This window comes from Clinocottus analis, unplaced genomic scaffold (assembly GCF_023055335.1).
Source record: "Clinocottus analis isolate CAN_PGR_092001 unplaced genomic scaffold, fCliAna1.0.p SCAF_27, whole genome shotgun sequence".
NCBI lineage: Eukaryota > Metazoa > Chordata > Actinopteri > Perciformes > Cottidae > Clinocottus > Clinocottus analis.
In genome coordinates this window covers 291,587-312,807 of record NW_027176009.1, presented here as the reverse complement: position 1 = coordinate 312,807, position 21,221 = coordinate 291,587, and the positions used below count along the sequence as shown (strand labels likewise).

The following is a 21,221-nucleotide window of genomic DNA, read 5'->3' as shown; positions in this document are numbered from 1 at the left end:
ATGTTTCATTCAGCGTTCTGCTAACAGCCAAAATGACAACGTCCAAAAAACAAGATGGTGAACGCCAAAATGTCAAACTTGAGGCTTCAGAACAGCAGTCCACGACGCCACGGCGACCACGTCTTATCCAGTCGGTGCTCCCGAGGCGCTGATCCAACACGTGCAGTTTATATCTCTCAATACCGCCGTGTTGTTCAGCTCCATCAGCTCGACACGGAAAGGGAAACCAGTGTCTCTGTAACACATTTCAAAAGCTGTCCCATGAGTGCGGGAGAAGTATAATGGAAGTTAATAGAGCTCTGGTCAATGTAATACATATTGATACTTGCCGGGTTGGGTTCCCCTCCCTCTCTCCGAGGGCCATACGAGTGTCTTTCCGGCTCACGTCTCTAATAGCCCTACCATGCCTCCTAATCACATTACAAATCACACTGCTCTGGCACTAGTAATGGACATAAAGCACGTGGGGCTGTAAAGACCAGACCATAGACCACACCATAGACCACACCATAGACCAGACCATAGACCACACCATAGACTTCACCATAGACCACACCATAGACCACACTATAGACTACACCATAGACCACACCATAGACCAGACCATATACCACACCATAGACCACACTATAGACTACACCATAGACCAGACCATAGACCAGACCATAGACCACACCATAGACCACACCATAGACTACACCATAGACCAGACCATAGACCACACCATAGACCAGACCATAGACCTAGACCATAGACCAGACCATAGACCACACCATAGACCAGACGGTATTCATAACATACATTATTATTGGGGTTTACAGTACAAAGGTTTATCTGTGTTTAGCACTTCTCTGATTTCTCACTTTGTTAGTCGCCAGCTGTCGATGTTTTGATCAGCTCATATTAACTAGATGTTAAAAAATTACGACGAACAAAATATGTTAATTCTAAATTCTGAAATCTATATTTTGTGTTTCACAATGAAATTGCTGTTTTAAAAAAAAACATCCAACTTGTAGGGGCGCCCCCATCCAAGTTGATTTTGCCGCAAATCTTAATGAATATATTTACTTTAATGTTGATTAAATATGTCTCTGACACGCTGAAATGACAGCTTGGCTCGCTCAATCGGACACGCCATATTTTGAGATTTTCGTAAAGCAGCTGGGTTATTTTCTCCTTTGTATATTTGCGTAACGTGTCATCTCTTTCCCCCTCCCTCACTGTGCAGCGGTCCAGGTGCACATCCTGAAGGCGGACAAGGCCGGCGAGTGGTGGAAGTTCACCGTCAACATCATCTCCGTCTACAAGCAGGGCGAGAGCCGCATCCGCCGCGGCGACCAGTTCCTGTGGGTCCGCGCCAAGGACGTGGCCTGCAAGTGTCCCAAGATCAAGCCCGGGAAGAAGTACCTGCTGCTGGGGAACGACGAGGACTCCCCCGGCCAGAGCGGCGTGGTGGCGGACAAAGGCAGCCTGGTTATCCAGTGGCGAGACACGTGGGCGCGCCGGCTCAGGAAGTTCCAGCAGCGCGAGAAGAAAGGCAAGTGCAAGAAGCCATAGGCGGAGGAAACAGAAAAGAAAGATGGAGAAGATGCCGGAGAGGAATTCAAGAGGAAAGCTGAGCGGGTGATTAAAAAAGATAAATAAAAGTAAAAAAAAATAAAAAGAGAGGCAGACAGAGGACCACGGACAGACAAAAGACTGTTTATGTCGCTGCTTTTTTTTTTCTCGTGTAGAAGCATGAAGAGAATAATTTAGGATGTTTTGTTTCTTTTCTAGTGAACTTTTGTTGAAGGAGCTCACGTCGCAGATTTGGTTTTGATGGTTTTTTTACTTTGAGATTTGCCTCTCTTGTGGATTTGCCCGAATTTGCACCTATTACCAGCAAGTTATTTGTGTTTGTTTTCCCTTTTTTATTTTTTATCTGAGTACGAAATCATTATATTTTATGTTTAAATTTGATGGACATTCCCTGCTGGTGCAAAAATGACACAAAAAAGAAAAAGCAAAAAAAAAACAAAAAAAAACGCCACTTCATTACCACTGCGACGTGTTTCCTCTGCATGGTTCGCTTGTTGTATTCTTGGCGAGGAGGCGAGCTTGTTTCATCAAAAGTCTTCACGGAAATGATGGAGGGGTGATACTATTTCCTCTGTTCAGAATTGTGCCATAAAATTAAAAAAAAATTGTTTGCAAGCCACAGAAATGCATTAAAACATTAGAGCCCCACGTGACCGAAGAGGAACAAGCTATAGAACACAGTTCTCCCCTCCTGGCTACATGTTCATGGTTCAGTATTTGTACAAACCTGCATGTGAATGCATCCCAGACCATTAGACATTAATGTTCAATTCAATAACTTGGCGCCTTCACATAAAGCAGGAGTCAGTCTCGGTTTAAAGATACTTTTCTTGTGATTAGTTTGAACTCATTACATGCGTTTTGTGACAAAGTGGATGCAACATTATAGTCGTGCTGATAAAAGTACTGCATGTCGTCAGATTATACTGGTAAAATATCCGATTAAACTCAATGGATGCACAGTAAATTGCGATGAGGAAGGGCATAAAGACAGGAAAGCAGTGTCCTTACCGTACATCCATCCATAAAAACACTTCAGTGCAAACTACACCTTGAAAAAAGAAAAAAAGATGAAAAATTCTGGATCGTGGAATGGATTGCTGTCCAACGCTCTCTTTTGCAAACACAATGCACGACTGTACATTCACCGCGCGTCCAGTCAGAAGCCGCGGCCTCCCATCGGCCCGCCGCTTCACATTCTCTTCACTTCCACACGAGCGCGGGGAGGAACGAGGGAGTTGCAATCGCTCCACGCTGCTTCATTTCCAGCCACATCGCTCGTTTGTTTGTGCGCAGTCCGGCTCGGATCTCTCTGAGGGAATGCGTGGTAAGAAACAACACAAAAAAAACACACACTCAGGTGTGTTTGACGTATCATAAACTAGAGTTGCTTTTAGTCCATTCGTCCAAAAACACCTTGAGCAACGTCTTTCAAGTTGCCCAAAGTATTTGTTGGGTCACAAAATCACATTTCGCACCTTTTAATCTGTTCCAAAGTAACTGTTTGAGATCATTTCAAGACAGGTGGTTTTAATCCCCTGGATTTTTACGTCCTCTGTTTAAGACGCTAACAGTTTCTGATTCCAAGATCTCACTTGTTCAGGAATTGTTTTTTTGGAATTGACTTCAATGCCTCCTGGAAGGCTTTTAAAAACCACAAGAAATCAAAGTCACCTGGGCTCAACTGTAACACTCAATGAACAGATTGTTGCTGACGTACGTCTCAGTATTTACATGAAAGGTTTGATAGAGTTGTTTTTGTTTTTTTAAATGTACAATCAATCAGCTGATTGGGATTGTACCGACGACAACACACTCGCACACACACACGGTGTTTTTACATGTTCCCGCCGCTCCATTGTTAACCCGACAACGTAACCCTCCATGTGTGTGTCTGTGTCTCTGTTCTGCACATTGTAATAACCTGTAATCCCGCCTCTCTGCGGCCTCATGCTGTACATTTTACATCCGTCTCCCGGGGCGATGGTTCTGACAAGCTTCCTGATGAAACGCTTCACACACACACACACACACACACACACACACACACACACACACACACACACACACACACACACACACACACACACACACACACACACACACACACACACACACACACACACCTGTCAAAGCACCGCTTTGTGTTCATACTATGAAATTGTAAATGTTGTTTAGTTGTCACCATTGCCAAGACTTTCTTTCTATTTTTTGCAATGTTTTACAATGCGTACTAATATATTATGGTTATTATATATGAATATATTTAATGACACAAGACATTGTGGATTTTATTGTCTTTTTCAACTTTTTTTTTTTGTACTTGTTTGTGGTTGTTTAGATCGTTGCCACTAAAGAAGGAAATAATAACTACTGAACACACCAACCTGGTAGAACTACATTCAGATTTTCAGTTGAAATAAACTCTTGTTACATTGAAAAACCACGTGCTGTCGAGTTGAGTGATTACGTTTTATTCCTGAAGTCGTTGAGTCACCCCAAAAGGCACGCAGTCGACTTTTCTCCGCTTACTGGCTGCTTTGTTCACAACACTACAGAACAGAAGACAAAATAGTGTGCAGATTTCTGTAATGGAAACATGGGCAGTGTGGTACGAGTGTGTTTCTCTAAATATCATGTGACAAAAACCACGGCGATCCTCTGGGTGGGGGGGGGCGAGCCCAGAGCTCCAACGCAGACAGACAGGAATCCGGGGGCCGTTAACTGGAATTGTCATTTATTAGAAATTACAAGGAGAGTTGATTTACAAGGAAGGAAAAACAGCCGAGTCGAACGTTATAAAATCCAGAGACGAGCGATAACATTGCAGCTGCTACGGCAACGCATTGGGAGCGTGAGCCGGCGGTGCAGAGAGAGGCTGCGGGACGTCCCGCTGCCGGGGCGACGATCACACGCCACCCGGGAGAGAAACAAGTTTTCAAATGTAACCGTTTGATACACTGCGAGTTTAGTGAGACATGTTAACAACTGCTGTATAGAACAAGCAAATATAACCCTAAAAGAAACAAAAAGTCTTCATTTCACGTTGGCTTGTCGGGCCCTCGTCTCCATACGAGTCGGGTGAGAGGCTGTGTTGATGCAGCTGTGCGTGATGCCAGCTACACGGGCCACGAGGCGATCACGACGATGGCTATGAGGAGCAGCACGATCACCACCATCATCCCTGGAGGAGGAACAGGAGAGGAAAAAAAAAGGGCCATCAGACGACAAAGGCAGAACCAGTTTTTAAAAAAAAACAAAACACAAAACAACAATGAATTGATCCCGCGAACAAAGTAAACGCATCCAAAGCCCGGTACGGCTCACTCTGCGGTGCAACAGACCCACATTGTTGTCAATGTGTCACACTTTGTGCACAATGGGTGACAGGTTCATTCAACACGATGGACGTGGCCACTGTTCTCCCATGGGGATGCGCACCAGAGCGGGCGCTCATAAAGACGGGGGGCGGGACCCACAGGAGGGCCGCAGGGGGATTTTACTTGGGTCGCCATCTAAAGTTTGCGGAATTTCTTCCATTGTCTTTTTTTTCATTTAACGAAAGAAGTACCAGAAAGCCTGTTGATTCCATGTCAACGCATGAAATTAGTCTCCTTTACAGATGATTTCAGATTTACATGTTTTTAATGACACGTGCCTAAAAGCTGGCATTTATTAAACGTATATCCCTTCTAAAGGGCTGCTTCACCTTTTTAAGATAATATGAGGGGATGTGGAAATGGCAATAAAAAATTGGTCTGGATGTCCATTCATAGATTAGATGTTAGTTATTTTTTAAAAGTGGGTCCTCAGAATATACATTGGAGCACCAAATGTGTATTATGTACAAATGTACACTACCTACTGATGTTTGAGTCTCATTTGCTAAAAAAAAGTGCAGTGCCCAGCTGTTAAAGAAAACATAACTCACCATTTGAAACAAACAATTCCGACTATTTAAACGAGGTCACCACTCAAACAAAAGTATTTGATCCCATATTTACCTCACTGTACCCCTTTGGGAGAAAACCTTTGCGGTTTCCAACAAATCCGCTCTAACTTGTTGAGAATTCAAACAGTGAAGCAGCTGAGGAACTCCAAACATGACGTGAGAAAGATCTCAGAGACGAGGAGGAAGAGGAGGAGGAAGAAGAGGAGGAAAATGCAGCAGACTCAAAGGAATACACTTGGAAGAGGTAGAGGTCGACATACCTCACCACTCATTTCCAACATCCTTGATCTAACGCAAGTCCCAAGTGCTTATGCCCTCGCAGCGTGTCGCCATTCTTCTCCTGATGACTTAATGCAGTTTTTCATGCGTTCAACAGCCACGAGAAGAAAAAAAAAACCTTTATTGCCACAGATTGCACACTGTGATAGGCATATGTTTCTGATTCCGCCCGGAGAGGATAATCATTGTTTTTCACTGATACCATGGAAGCAGAGAAGAAATGTGCAAACGCTCACTCACACTTCATCAAAGCAGCACTTTACCCCCAGGACCTGAAAATATTACACTTTTTATGATAGCCACCACCCAAAGAAATAAAAAAAAACCTTTGTTGTAAAAAAAAAAAACAATTACAGGTGGAATGTCCATTCTCATTCCATTATATATACATATATATATATATATATATATATATATATATATATATATATATATATATATATATATATATATATGTATATATATATACATATATATATATATATATATATATATATATATATATATATATATATGCCAATAATGGCGTTTGCTTGCCAATATATATATATATATATATATATATATATATATATATATATATATATATATATATAATGGAATGAGAATGGACATTCCACCTGTAATTGTTTATATATATATATATATATATATATATATATATATATATATATATATATATATATATATATATATATATTTATATACATATATATATATATATATATAAAAATAGAGAGTAACATCTATTGAGAACATATTTTATGGTAAATAAACTTACCAATTTAGTGAAGTAAAGATAACCGATAAAGCGCTGGTCCTTTAATATATACTGAACATGCTGACTCAGTGCGTTTGTCTTTTTTATCTGTTTCAAAAATGTTTTTCCCCTTTAAGGGAAATCAATATCAGTGAATATATTGTTACCAGATTATTTTCAACTCTCACATATCAATCTCTAAAAAAAGAAAATCCAATATCGGTCGGGCTCTTACGGAATCTTAAAAACAGAAGTAGCTATGGAAACCAAAACCCTAAAACCTCGTTTGGTAACATCTGTCACGGTGACGATAGCGCGGCATTTACAGCGCGGGCTCGGTCCAACATATTAAACTCTGATAGAAGTTTTCTCGGGGAAATAAAAAAAGAGAAGTGACGGCGGGCGGCTTCCATCGTGCGCTTCGTAAACACGTGAACGTCGTTTAGGATGTGGTCTCTCACTCAGTGGAGCATATTACATGTATTCTTTCATCTATACCACACACACACACACACACACACACACACACACACACGATGTGGGGAACTTTCTCTGAGGGCGCGGTCTCGCTCTCTTCTCCCTCCTCCAGCCCCATTGGTTCCATCCAGAGTGCGACGGCAGTGAAGATTTCAAACAACTGCTTCTCCGGCTGCTCCGCCCGCCGGTCCCCTTCTTCTCGAACTCAACCCGTCCATTGTTACTGAGCTGGTGTTCCCCCCCCTCCAGCCTTTCACTTTGGGTTTACATTTCTCTCATTCTTTGGCTCTCCTCCCCTGCGCGGGCTAATTGGTCGTCATTCCCACAGGGAAAGAGAGACGGGCCGAGATATAAGCCATGCTGAACTAATTGCTCGCGGTGGTGGTGGTGGCGGCGGTGGTGGTGGTAGTGGCGGCGGTGTGGCGGTCTGATGACATGCAAGGCCGACGCTGGTTTCTTCGCCAGCAAGCCGGGGTTGTGGCTGCAAGGGGTCCAGATGTCTTTGACTCATTGTGCCATTCCTTTGTCTCCTTTAGGTATTTATGGCGGATCGACTCTTTCTCTCTGCGGAGATCATTCTTTGTGCGTTCCCACCTCGCGCCCGAGGGGCGGGGGAGGTGTCCGCCTGGAGCTCCGCGGGGCGTGTGTGTCAGAAGTTATCACCGGTCCAGACGGGATAACTCCTCCTGATAACTTGCACATGTGAGCGTAAAGTATAAAACGGCAAAGTGAGAAACACGCACTCGCCGATGGCTTTTTAAAAGCCTCGTGCTTAAAGCAAATATACACACACGCCCCCACACACACACACACTCACTCACTCACACAGCAATTATCGTTGTTTGTCCGTGTGAGATTCAGAAATCAGAATTTCATTCAGCCGGGCCCAACATCTGTGTGACTCCGTTTGACGCCGCCGCAGCAACAATAGCAATAAAGGCCGCGTAACACACGCATAATGTGCGTGTGTTACACGCCGAGGCTCTCACACCCTCCTCATGTCACACAACAGTCAGTCATGAAGCCACGCTGAGACACCCCGCGCTGACCCTCGCCCTCCCGCTCCCCTCGGTCCAGCCCCGTCTGCCCCGGCGACTAAACAAGCTGCTCCTGACCCCCGGGGGAGGCCTCCGGAGACTCATGACAATAATGGCGTTTGCTTGCCAAATAGATTTGGGCTCTGGTGTGACGCTGATGCTGAGGGAGATAGTCGCTGTCTGCTGATAGACTGACCACCCAGGAGTGTCGGGAGGCCCCTCTCCCCCCCAGAGTCTGGGTTCATACCCATCTCGAACGATTTTTCAGACGCCCTCGGTGGGACCAACGGCAGAGAGGAATAATAATTGGCGAGAGCTCCCCCGAACGCTCCCTGCTTATGGCTCAAAGATCTATTTGGGCCACAAAAGGCCGAGGGTGACCTTTAGGAGAGTCGTTTGTGTTAACAGGGTCAGGGTGTTGCTCATCATTTCTCCCGCCGCACAATAGAGGAGGACAAAAACTTGACTTCAAGTGTTAGATACACATCCATGAAACATGGATTTTATGATGCAACGCTGTGAGAATTAGTCCGACCTCACGGGATCTAGAGGGCTTCATCACACCTGTAGATGACTTCAACCTTTTTTACGAGCACAGCAAAGGGAATATGAAGGTAGCCGGACTGACAGAGAACTCGTTAATTAGGCCTTTTTTTTTTGTAGATTGTCAACTTGCATCATCAGGATGTGATTTCCATGAGAGGAAATTAAATTCCAGCGGCTGAAGTTTTCAACAGAATTTTAATGCTTCTGATGTTGATGCTTTTGGATCAATGCGTATCTTTAAACTGCAAAACGGACCACATGTTAGGATGAACAATGGTAGAAACACCACTTCCAGATGTGAACATCTGGGATTATTACTCTGGGATCCGCTGTCACACACTTCTTAATTGAGAACAGCTTTTTGGCTTTTAATCAGCGACAATATCAAGCTTTAAATATACAAATTATATAAACGCAGATTGATTTATAAGGAGTTCAGCTTTTGAGATCACGCTTAAAAAGTCACATATCTGCTGTTAATACATCCCGCAACGCCGACATCGCTTAAGAGTCTACTTTGATAACGTTCATATAATTTTAGTTTTAGAATATTATCTTGCAGCCATGCGGTTTGCTTCACTGTTATATTAAATATAGTAATGAGATGTCCAGAGGGAGGTTTACTTTGACCTCCCTCTCGCTAAGAAACATCTCATGAGCAGGAGTCACACGTCTCATCTGCTCCTCTAGTTCAGAACGCTCAGTTTCTTACTATTTATATCAACATTTCTCAAACTTGTGTTTGTATTTATAAGATACTTTGCGGTGAAGGGAATATTCCTGAACATTTCAAGATTTAAAAAGCAAATTCACAGGTTCACTCGTCAATCTTCATATCTTCATCCTCCTAAAATACTTACGAGGCGTTAATATTCAACAAGATTTAGGGGAACCGGATTATAAACTCACTTAACAAAAAACTGTTCCTCTACAAAATGTTTGAAAAGATGTTTAAAATACATTTAATTGCCGATTTGTAATTGCTTTACTGTCTATGTATTGCTTGTTTTAGGGTTTATGATAGAAACACAAGCCCACGCAATATCTTTGGTATGATAGATCATATATATGTAAAAAATATCTTGTCAACAATACTACTATGTCATATCTTAAGCATATTAATGTGATGTTCTTTATAATATTGGGAAATTGTAATATATATTTTTTAATATATATATATATATATATATATATATATATATATATATATATATATATATATATATATACTTTCACCTGTACAGTTAAATGTTCCTTGTTGTTGTTGTTGTTGTTGTTGTTGTGTTTTATGATGCACCCTCCGCCAAGACAAATTCCTCGTTTGTGATAACTTACGTGGCAATAAAACATATTCTGATTCTGATATTATATAGGTGGAGACTTCAAACGATCCCAGTGGGCGTTCTGCCTCTTCCAGCAATCTGATGGTATTGTTATTATATTTGTATTTTCTAAAGGGTGCAAAATGAAATACAATTTAAATAAAACAATAAAAAGTAATCCTCCAATCAACCATGTGAAACATATTCAATCGCCATTTTCTGGTTTCCAACAGTTTCCCATGTTGGGACAATGGGAGGAACAAGAGCTGGAAACAAAGATGGAGCTGATTAAAGCAAAATGACTGTTTCCTTGACAACTACAGACACGCTCTTCTTCCATCGCTGTCAAGCGGCTTCCCTCAGCCACAGTCTCCTCAGGCACATCCCCTCTGGTCCAAACAGTGCAGACCTGCTTGACATGCGAGCCACCTGCGGGGACCTCGGCACTACAGAAGTGGCCCTCAGCACACTGTGGATTAGCTGTGTTGAGAAGAGGGTCCGAGGCACCGGTGTGTGTGTGGAGGGGGTTGGGGGAGGGCGACACACACCACTCTGCAAGAGAGCCTTTGGTCCCGTGGACTAATCTGCCACACTAATCCAAGCTCAAACTCATAGCCTTCACTCCTCAATTCCCACCAACGTCATCTAAAACAAGTGGTAATGACTCTGTGAATCAGACTTAGCTCGTTTAAGTGACGGCGTTGGACCAGCGCTAAAAAAGAAGGTATTTAAGGACGGCCATTGTCTTCACTCCAACTGCCAGTTCATATTAGAGTCTCAGCACGAATACAATCTTTTTTTTTCCACTGACTTATTTAAGATAATTGTATTTCTGTTATCAAATCCCTTTTCTGAGTTCAACAAAACAACAGAACTCAGAAAAGTGTTTGATTTATTGTTTTTAGTTTTGATAAAAAATACAATGTACAATAAGTATTTAAATTAGTACAATTGGTACGGCGTTTTCATGTAAACTTTTTAGTACCACAGTGAATCAACCTGCCTCCTCAGTAATGACGTGTTTCAACGTGGGAACCGCTCTGAAGTGTTGAAACAAAGTCCAACTCTTGAGTACATTCATGAGACGAGCTGTGGAAGAATCCAGTATGTTTCAACACGGTGGATGTTTCACAACACTATGGGCACCAGTCATGCACAGTATGCCACAAGAACCAAGCCCGAGCAAACATGTGTGAGCTGACCCGTCCCAGAGCTCAGTTTTCAGCTGCTTTTTGTGATCTCTGATGCGTTCAAAACCTGCTCCCCCCGCCAACTGGGTGCAAATGTCAGCTGATTTCTATTGATAATCCTAAAGTGAAGAACATATTTCTTGAAACGTCTCCAGCTCTGAGTGCAAACTTTGGGCTGCAAAACAAAGATGCTCCTTTGACAACGAGGTCGTCCCACCAACAGTTATGTTAAGCATGCTGCCGCCTGTCAGAGCCAGACGCTTCTAGCTCTACAAGGACTCGGCTGAGACATAACACCCAAACGCAGGCTTTGGATGAGAGGTGGTTTGAAAAATAAATAAAGCCTTAGAGCTGAGGAATTATAAACACACTTCCATGGACAGAGAGAGAGAGAGAGGGAGGGAGGGAGCGAGAGAACCCTCCAAACAATTTGTGGCATGTGGTATTTTCAATTCTTTCTCGACTTGACACAAAGACAAGTGTCAAACAACTCTGGAGACGAACAGGGGGATGACAGAGAGGAATGGGGGGAAGAAGAGAAAAGAGAAAAAAGAAAGAGAGCGTTGAGGTGAGAGTGAAGAAGACCATGGGGGAATTTTCCATTCACAGAGAAGACACACACACACACACACACACACACACACACACACAGACACACACACAGTAACATGTATTGCAAACACAGTTGCACACACTTTCCAGTGCACTCCCGAAAAATACACCGTACGCAACATACGATGCATATGCGATGCATATGAACATGCAGATGCGCACATGCACACCCACAGATTTTCAGACACACGCACACACACACACACACACACACACACACACACACACACACACACACACACACACACACACACACACACACACAGATATGTTTCAGCCTGGAACGGAGGAGAGGGAGGAGGGAGTTTGGGGTTGCAAAAAAGAATAAAGAACAAGATAAACAAATGGAAAGACGGAAAGAAAAGAGTCTTGATTCTAACACAATATGAGCTCTGGGATCTTCAAACAAACTGGCGCTCGGGCACCATGGGGACACGCCGACAGAACGAGGCATCCCGAATCGCTGACCTCCCTTCTGCCTGCTCGGCTTCTGTCTGCGACCGCAGTCTCCCGGCACGCAACAATGCAGCCCTTTTGACATCGAATTTTTTCTCCAGGCAAACTGAAGCTCTCGCATTCCGGGCACTGGCTTCAGCCAGCCGACACACCTCTCATGGCCGCCGTTTCCCTCTGAGAAAGCCTTACTAGCGAGCATTAAGTCTTTGACGAAACAAAAAGTTGAACCACGTGAAGCAGATCCGAGGTAATGGCGACGGGGAGGGCCGAGCACTCACGAGGAATCGTCAAAATCTGAAGCTGAGACAAGAAAAGTTGCGTCAGGCCCAGTATTGAGTTGGAGGCCGCAAATCCCACCGCCATAAACACAATTGCTGTAGTGATGCACGGAAAAACTGAAGAAAATAAGAGTTGAAGTGCGGCTACATCGCCTCCGGCGGCCGTTCACCAGCCACACGCTCTGCGCCCGGAGGGCTTTTCAACACCGCCATGTTTTCTCGCACCATTCCTTCTGGAGACGAAGGCCGACATTGCTCAGTTCCTGAAAGCTAAAGATGAAAACTGTGTATTTAAAGAGAGGTTTTTGCTGTCAAATTATATTAGTCGTGTTATTATTTAGCCCTCACACCAGGCAGAGTCCTCTGTAAAAGCTATCTGACATCTGCTCTCTGAACTGCATGAAGGGAAGGGAAAAAAAAACAGAAGAAACCTGAAGCCGAGCACTCGTTCATGTAAATAAACAGATTAATTGTGATTTGTTTTCAAGGACACAGATCAGATATCAGGTCTGCTTTGGGCCGTGATGCTCCGCAGCAAAATGGAAACAAAGGACGGCTCACCACAGGAGGCGGACTTCGTCTCCACGAGCTTCACCCTTCGGGTCTCGTTACGGATCCTGTCGTCCGTCTTGTCCACGAGATGCGCGAGGTCGTCAATGATTTCTGAGAGACGGAGAGAGAAAAAGGAGAGGAGGGAAGGTCAATAAAGTCAATTTGGGCTTCGTATTATGTTGCTATCTGAAATTTCTATGACTTCATAGTGTTTTTCTTTTTTTTCTTTCTTTCTTTTCGTTCCACAGAAGACCTCCCAATATGTTTAGCGTCACAAAAGAAATTACCCAAAATGAAAAAGTGACAGGTTCTGAGGAACTTGACAGTCAATAACCTCAAAAAAGGCCAAGGCTGCCGACGCACAGCCGTGTGCGGCGGTGGTGATGGAGGGAGCCATCAGCACCGCTGTGTGAGCGCTTTCAAACTGTCGCACTACTTCCTGAATCCTTTCTGGATTCAATCAGACGCTCATTGTTCCAGAGCTTTAAAGACGTCGGCCCGGGATTCAGGGACCATGCCGGGGCGTCCAAAGAACGAGTGTGTTTTGTGTGTGTGTGTGTGTGTGTGTGTGTGCGTGCGTGGCTCGGGTTCTTCAGCAGGAGTTCCTGACTTGAAGGTCGTCCAGATGGAAGCTTGTGTGATTTGTCAAGAGGCAACCGCAGTGTTGACATGGCCCAACAACAAAAACTGCTGTAATGTTTCCAAATTCTTGATTTAAACATTACAATGAGACACTGGTTAGAGATGATGTTGACTTAGGGTTGATTTGGGGTTTTGAGTCAGAATCCAGTCACAAATTGCAAATGGGACCCACGACTGACCCACGGAGCATCTTCTCGTCCTGTTTGCAAAAGCTATCAGTCTCTCTTTTAAATCACTTCTTAAATCACATTTTTATAGAATTGCTTTTAAGTGATGTCTTCCTTTTATACAGTTCTTTTGTTCCCCTGTTTTTGTTTGTTTATTTTATTCATTTGTTGGTTTTCTATTCCATTTTTGGTTATTTGTTTGGTTTTGTTGTAATCATTGTGTGCTGGTATTAACGTTATGTCTGACTATGCTTTGCTTCTCTGTAGAGCACTTTGTAAATGTGTTTTTCAAGTTGCTAAATAAATAAAGTTATTATTAATATTCCAACTGCCACAACACTATAATAAATACATAAAAGGGCCCACATAGTTCCCGTCATAGAGCAATGTCTCCCGGTTTACCTCCGGGTTGCAGAGATGAAAAGAAAGATGAAGAGTTTAATGAACATAAAAGCATGTAAACATGTTCTGGTGGGAGCCCAAAATGATGCAGAAATGAGCGCAATATGAGCAAAAACCTTGAAAACAACTCGGCCCATACGCCTCAAACAGAACTCAAATTGGAGGTTTTAACTTAAACCTGTGCACATGGAGAGCTGGACTTGTCCTCTCCAGTATCCTTCTTTAAGTAAGACACAAAAAAAGGAAAGGCAAGGTCGTCACAGAGTTGTACGAGCCTCTGATAAATGGAGGTTTTACAGGAATGGGAAGCTAGACTCATCCTCAAACCACAGTCCAGTGCCAAGTTAAACAGACTAAAGCTTCCAGGGAGGGAACTACCTTTTTATTGCTGCTGCAATATGGAAAAACACTACAGAGTCAGTGCGATCTAACCTTCTTTTTTCTGTTGTTTTTCTCAAACCGTGACCAAATTCCCGCAGGTGAGAGCTCAGGGTCGTCTGCAGCATTCGTCTTTGTGAGCGCGCTTGTCTTCAGCTCTCTCCGCCTTTCAAAGGGATCGCTGAGAGAACACGCTTCCCTCCGAGGAGCAATCACGGCTTGACAAGACAGTCTGCGTCTTTTCTTTTTGTTTTGGGAGGAAGGGGGGCTGACATCAGACAATTAAATTGCACTGATAATTTGAGGAAGGAAACTAAAAAAACAAAAAAACATGACAATTGAGGGGCCAGAGCATGAAGGGGGCAAGGCCGAGGAGACGGGAGACGTGAGGGCGCCGTATGTACAGTGTCCCCGGGGACGCCCGCATCATCCCCGGCGCATCAGGCAACAATTTGGAGAGAGGAAACTCTTCCTTTACTGGCAGGGAGGAGGGAGGGAGGAGGAAGGGAAGGGGGTACGGGGGAGGGCGGGGAAAGGGGTCGACGCGGAACCATTTGTGCCGCGTGCCACTCCGACTACTCATAGAGGATGTTTTGGGCTCGCCGCTGCCAAGATTCCTGATTCACTTCTGGCCCTGCGAGAACGTCTCAATCCATCGATGGATTCTGGAACCGTGCAGCGGTCTTATAAGACGTGACCTTCAACTCTTAACTTTCACATCGGCAGACATGCGAGGCGCTTTGCACGCGCATGTCCCATCAACTCGACCCTGTTATCAAGTCACTTCTCTAACCACGTCATTCTCAATTTCCTTGTGGGACTTTTGCTTCCATGTGCGCTATGACAGCTGCTGGCCGTGGCTTGGATCTGCCAGACCACAAAGAAAGCCCTGTTTCAGGCCAGGCTCGTTAGTTGAGAACGCTTTCCCACTGGATAAACCTCCAAAGCCGCAGTGTGGGAGCGCATGGCCCGAACACAAACACCAGTTGCTTTAAGACGCATTCATTTATGCTTGTTTGGCCTCTAAAGCCCAGTGGACACTGTGCAATAACTGAACCCTCGAAGCCAAAATTCATAAGTGCTGTAGCTCAGATTATTTGGAAATGACAGGAATGAGAGTCTGGAGTGAAGTTATTCCTTAATGCAATGATTAAGTATAGTATGTATTTAAAGGTTCTATATGCGAGATCAGAACCATCTACGTTTCCTCTCAACATGGCGGAGCTAACGGTCTTCACCTGACCGGTGGGCGCTACGCTTCTTGTGAAGCTGCCAGCCGTCTGTCGGGACGCAATTGCAGAACGCCGGCCATGAGCTATCCAGTGGGGCACGCTTGTTTGCTGCTTTATTAATGCTCTGAATATTGAATTTAAAACCTATAACAACATCCCTAAAGTGACGCAATCAAATCAAGAAAAATGTAAAGCTTTACACAAAACAATCACTGCATAACTGATCCATCAATTGAAGCTGAATTAGTGTCCAGGATACAGAGAAACTATACGGAGAAACTTTTAAATCAAATGAAAGTCTCCACAGAGGTCTCTCTCTCCAATGTGGAAAGCACCTGAATCTATATCTGCATTGTCACATTTTCATGCCACATATCTAATCATTAACTCATCACTAGTCTCTGTTGCGCTCTTTTCACAATATATATAAAAAAAAACTAAAATGGTTGATGGTTTTGTGAACGGTCATTGTTAAAACAGGAACAATGGTTTGGCTGCAGAGAATATACAATATCAATAAATTGACTGACAACTATTTCTTGTCAATATGAGGAAATATTGTTAGCAGCCACCTTAAACATGGAGGAGGCTTTCTCCCTTTTAGAAATCAGTGAGACATTCAGCAATATTTTTAGAGCCCTCTGCAGGTGCTGTTGCAAAAAAAAAAACGAGGCTTAGAATATAGATTCCACATATGGTGTGTATTACCTCAGTTGGTGTATGACGTTGAATACAAAAATAAATTAAAAAAACACTTAAAGTAACCGGTAATTTACAATGTGAAGTACCCAGGTTGATTACACTGTAAATATGCAACAATTAGCATAAAAAAGACAGATGTTGCCAAAGCCTGTGAGCCTGTAGTCACGTATAAATACTATGGCTGAAAGCGACAGGAATGCCAGCTCTCTACTCTGTTCCTCTGCTACCAACAGTGCTTTATTCTTATTCACACAAAAAACAATGTACGTAGAATCTGGCCCTTCTGTGTATAGACACGAGGGCCCTGGAGCGCACAGACCAATAGGAGACAGATGCAGCTCTCGCATGACGTCGCCCTGCTCCCTTGTGCTGCCGACTCTCTGCGCAATCTCAACGCCATTACGTCTCTGTTCCAGCGCTCGGCAGCTTTTACATATAAACAGCCTCTCGCTGTGGCCATCCCGCCATCTGGGGGCTAACTAGTTAACAGGTCTGTTTCTACCACGGCTGTCAGCGTCATCTGGAATCGACCACGGACACCTACTATTCTCAGGATTGGCTGCTGCTGGTCACTCTGGGCTAAATAATTATGTGGCCAAGGCACGAACTGAAGGAATGTTTCGAGGCCAACTCTTTTCCAGTTAAAGGATACTACCAGTCCCTGTGCACAGGGAAGATGTAGCGTTGCCACTTCGTTCCTGGATGTTTACAGCACACCCACCCATTTTTGAGGGGATTGAGAGTGTCACAATAAACCCCTCCAGCTTGTTGTGTTCTCCTTGCTAATGTCTTGCAATCTATTTAAGTGGCAGTGACTCTGTTACAAATAGTCCAGAATAGTGTAGAAAGAGTACTAAGAGAGACTCCATATGAATCTGGTTTGAATTGTCTATTCTGGTACTAAATTTATAATCACTTGCACTTCAGAGCTGGGCTGAATCAATAAGAGAAGAGTCGATTCTGTGGGCCTATAGGCGGTCCTCAGTTACTGCTGTCCCAGATGGCAGTCGAAGGAACACTCGCAGGACAATGGTGGACATTGGCCCAACGGCATTTTCAAACTGGAAATGTCCAACTTTTACCCTAGCCCATACTTCCTTATCTTAAGCTAATTCTCCAATTTTGCTGCGTGTGCTTGGGACACCACTCCAGAGGTAACCACCTCAAATGACCCTCTTCAATGCAAAGGACCAACGGTGCCTTCCGGATGTCTGAGTTTCTTACGCCGCCTCTGGAGGGTGGTCCCAAACACCTTAAGACGGAAATTCCTTTTGGACACCGGTATTTGTGATGTCATTTTTTCAGTACCAAAGCTCATGACGATGCCTGAGGTTTGGACGTAGATCAAGCAGTAAATCGAGAGCTTTTCACGATGATAGTCCAGCTGCTGACCCCAACGTGACCCCACAATATTTCCTTCTCTTGGGACATTGACTCACTTCCTGACCGAAGGGGAGAAACACACTATTTTCCAGCAGCGGCTTGACTTGAAGGCGCTGACCAGCTGAACTCTACTGCAGGAGTACACCCCGAACCCGGCAGCCAAGTTCCTTCAACGGAACCAAAAATGATGATACACCAACTCACTAAGCAATTAGTGGACCGTTTGATTCGTCTTAACAACAAAACCACCCAGATGCAAGTTCACTGAAGAACTGCAGAGCTGTGATACATTAACCAGACCTACAAAGGCAACTGGTGGGCAAGGGAAAAAAATATGTGATGACAGGAAAAGAATAGTCAGGCCAAAGCACGGACAACAAGCAGGCCAAGATACCACTTGCAACAGAATGTTGTTCATTCGGTCTTGATTATTGTTCACTGGATAGACAGAGCGGGTTGCAGAGAATGGGAAACATTCAAAGAAGATATGGATGTACGTGATCAGTCGACTTGTCGATTAAACGTCGCAACCCTCGGTGGTTGGCACCGGAAATACTTGACTCTGTAAAGTATAATAATCTTATTAATGTTAAAAATAAAATACTGTGGAAAGCCACCACCGCTCAGTCGTTCCTGATGTAATTTCTTTATATGCAAAGCTCTGGTTAAGGTCTTCTAACGAAGTTTCAAATGTCAGATTTTTGGGCACCTTAACAAAAAACCTGATTGTATGTATTTTGGTTAATATTAATATATTTTCCGAAGCTGTTAGATTGCTGCTAAACTACCGTTACCACAGGTGAATGCGAGAGAGTAGACTGTATTCTGATGGCAGATAAAAACAGGTCGTGACATTTTTATATCCATCATTTTTCAATACATTTTGACTGATCAACGATACAGAGACGAGGGCTGAGCACCGTGTCACTAGATGTGTGTATGTTTGAGAGAGAAAGAAGGGTAGAAAAGGTGGAAGGTAATAAAAACTTGCACGCTAAGATCCAAATTAATGGCACAACTGAGGCCAAAACATGACTCTTCTTTGACCATAAGCCCCGCTAGCGTTTCATCAAACAACATTCCTAACTGGGTCAACGGAGCAGACACTGGGGACATATTGATTTCAGCGGCGTTATAAATACTTGGCTGGACTTGGTTATAGAAAAATGTGATTAACAATTTCAAACGGCTGTTATACACAATGTTGAGCCTGATGGATTCAATCATACTTAATTTTGACTGTTTTCTTACTTTTTAGACGAGTCAACTCCGAGTTTAAACTTCCATTTAAGCATCTGGGAAGTTAGTCTTTAGGAACATCCCAAAAGAAGCCGAGATGGGGAAAAAAACAGATCAGAGAGATTTACAGTACTTGTGTGTGTGTTCTAGGTTTAGGGGCAGGCATACGGAAATGTAGCATCCTGTGTGGAATTTCCTCAGGTCACATCTTGTAGGATGTGACTCTGCCAGAACCCGGAGTCGTGTAGCACTGCGAGGACTGTGAGTACGCAATCAAGACAGTTAAGTATCCTCACTCAGTCCCTGCACGGAAAGTCATCGGATACCACACTGGGAGGATGCAACTCTAGCATTTAAGCCTAAACATCCATTTCAAAAACAATCACCGCATGATATCACAAAGCCTAATTCAAGTCAGATGGCAAATATGACACTCACACGCAGGAGCGTGGTGAGAAGCTTGGGTGACACTCTCTATTTTAATGATCAAATTCCTGTATTCCAGATCTATACTCGACCTGAACCTCGGTAAATTGATGACTCATCTTCGCAGAGGCGAAAGCAGTGGTTTTGGTGTGTGTGCATGCGTGTGTGTGTGTGTGTGCGTACCGCTATAAACAGTGACACCCCAGCGTGACTCCAGGATGTGCTGTATTAACTCTGTGTGTTATTGTAGGACTCGTTCCCCAAAGAGGGCACAGCGCACAGAGAAAAGGCTTGTTTTCTCTCACCGATTTAAAACACAATCTGACTCAGTGGGGCTAATTCTGTTGTTCAGAAGATGATTTCTCCTGAGGATAAGGAGAAAGAGGGAAGTGAAGCAGGTTTGTTTTTCCCCACCTCAACCCTCCTCTTGTATCCCTTGTTGTAGTGCAAGGAGGTCTGACCACAACTGTTACCAATTGGCCCTGGTGTGACTGACTGTGTATAGAGAGTAGTGCTTCGTTGCCAACCAAAACACACACACACACACACACACACACACACACACACACACACACACACGTAACTGGAACTTCACTTGGCACTCAGCATGATGATACAACTCAGGGCAATTATGGTATTTACAAGAAGTTGCACAGTCTTGGAAGAGTTTCTTTCAACTTCTCCCTTTTTTTCTCCCTCTCGGCTGCTTATTGTAAACAAACTCACCCTGAGGATCTGTGGGGAGTGAGGATTAGGGGGAGTTTCACTCAAAACCTCAGTTTTACTAGGTTTAAACCCTAAGTCGGCCAACAAAAGAAAAAAAGAACAAAAAAAATAACGAGATGTGCAAAGATGAGTTGTGGTTTAGAAATAATCCTAAAAATGTGATTGGTCAATCTGACATGTGAGCAGTGAGGACTCATAAACACAGCCACTTTATTTTCCTAAAAATCCCGAGCATGACAAAACAAAAAGCCAGTGTATTTATATATAATGGGCTTTCTGTTATTGTATACATATTCACACTGGTGATGGATAGTTAATGACTTGATGTCTGCGGTTTGGGGGAAAAGCCACGATATTTTTCACCCAGAGGCCAACACATTAAAAAACCAATGAATATTAAGTATCATTTCTCTGAAATATGAGACAAAGAACTGCCCACTTGAGCAAAAAAGATGGGAAATAAATTACGTATATTTAGGATACAAGGGATATCATTGCTATAAGAAACAATGCAGGCTACTACAAGGGACATTTTGTACATGTAACTAAAATCACTGCCTCATGGTTGTATGCCTCAGTCGACCAGTGATGTTGCGGTATTTGATCGCCGGAATCGAATCAGTTCATCTTCGAGTCCAAGTGGACATTTGTGTCAAATTTGAAGAAATTCCCTTGAGGCGTTCTGAACATATCGCGTTCAACAAATGGGACTGACGTGAGGTCATGGTGACTTTTGACTTCCAAATTCTGATCAGTTCATCCTGGAGTGTAGGTAGACGTTTGTGCCAAATTTAAAGAAATTCCCCTCCAGGTGTTCCTGCAATATCGCTGATTTATTTTGCCTGCCTTTAATAAATCCTCAAAAGTGCCGATGTCCCCACA

The 21,221-nt window shown here is 43.6% G+C and overlaps 2 protein-coding genes across 2 annotated transcripts in view; one reads left to right on the top strand and one right to left on the bottom strand.

The window, feature by feature from the left end:
- Positions 1-2,656, top strand: part of ntn1a (netrin 1a) — a 55,429-nt gene extending 52,773 nt beyond the window's left edge. The window contains exon 7 of the mRNA XM_068592643.1: positions 1,232-2,656. Coding sequence (XP_068448744.1) covers positions 1,232-1,560 — 329 coding nt within the window. The 3' untranslated portion in view covers positions 1,561-2,656. The remainder of the gene's footprint in view (positions 1-1,231) is intronic.
- A 1,645-nt stretch (positions 2,657-4,301) lies between these two features.
- stx8 (syntaxin 8) overlaps positions 4,302-21,221 on the bottom strand; it is a 40,804-nt gene continuing 23,884 nt past the window's right edge. The window contains exons 7-8 of the mRNA XM_068592536.1: positions 13,052-13,153; positions 4,302-4,765 (exon numbers count right to left, since the gene is read on the bottom strand). Of these exons, the coding sequence (XP_068448637.1) occupies positions 4,701-4,765; positions 13,052-13,153 (167 nt within the window). The 3' untranslated portion in view covers positions 4,302-4,700. The remainder of the gene's footprint in view (positions 4,766-13,051; positions 13,154-21,221) is intronic.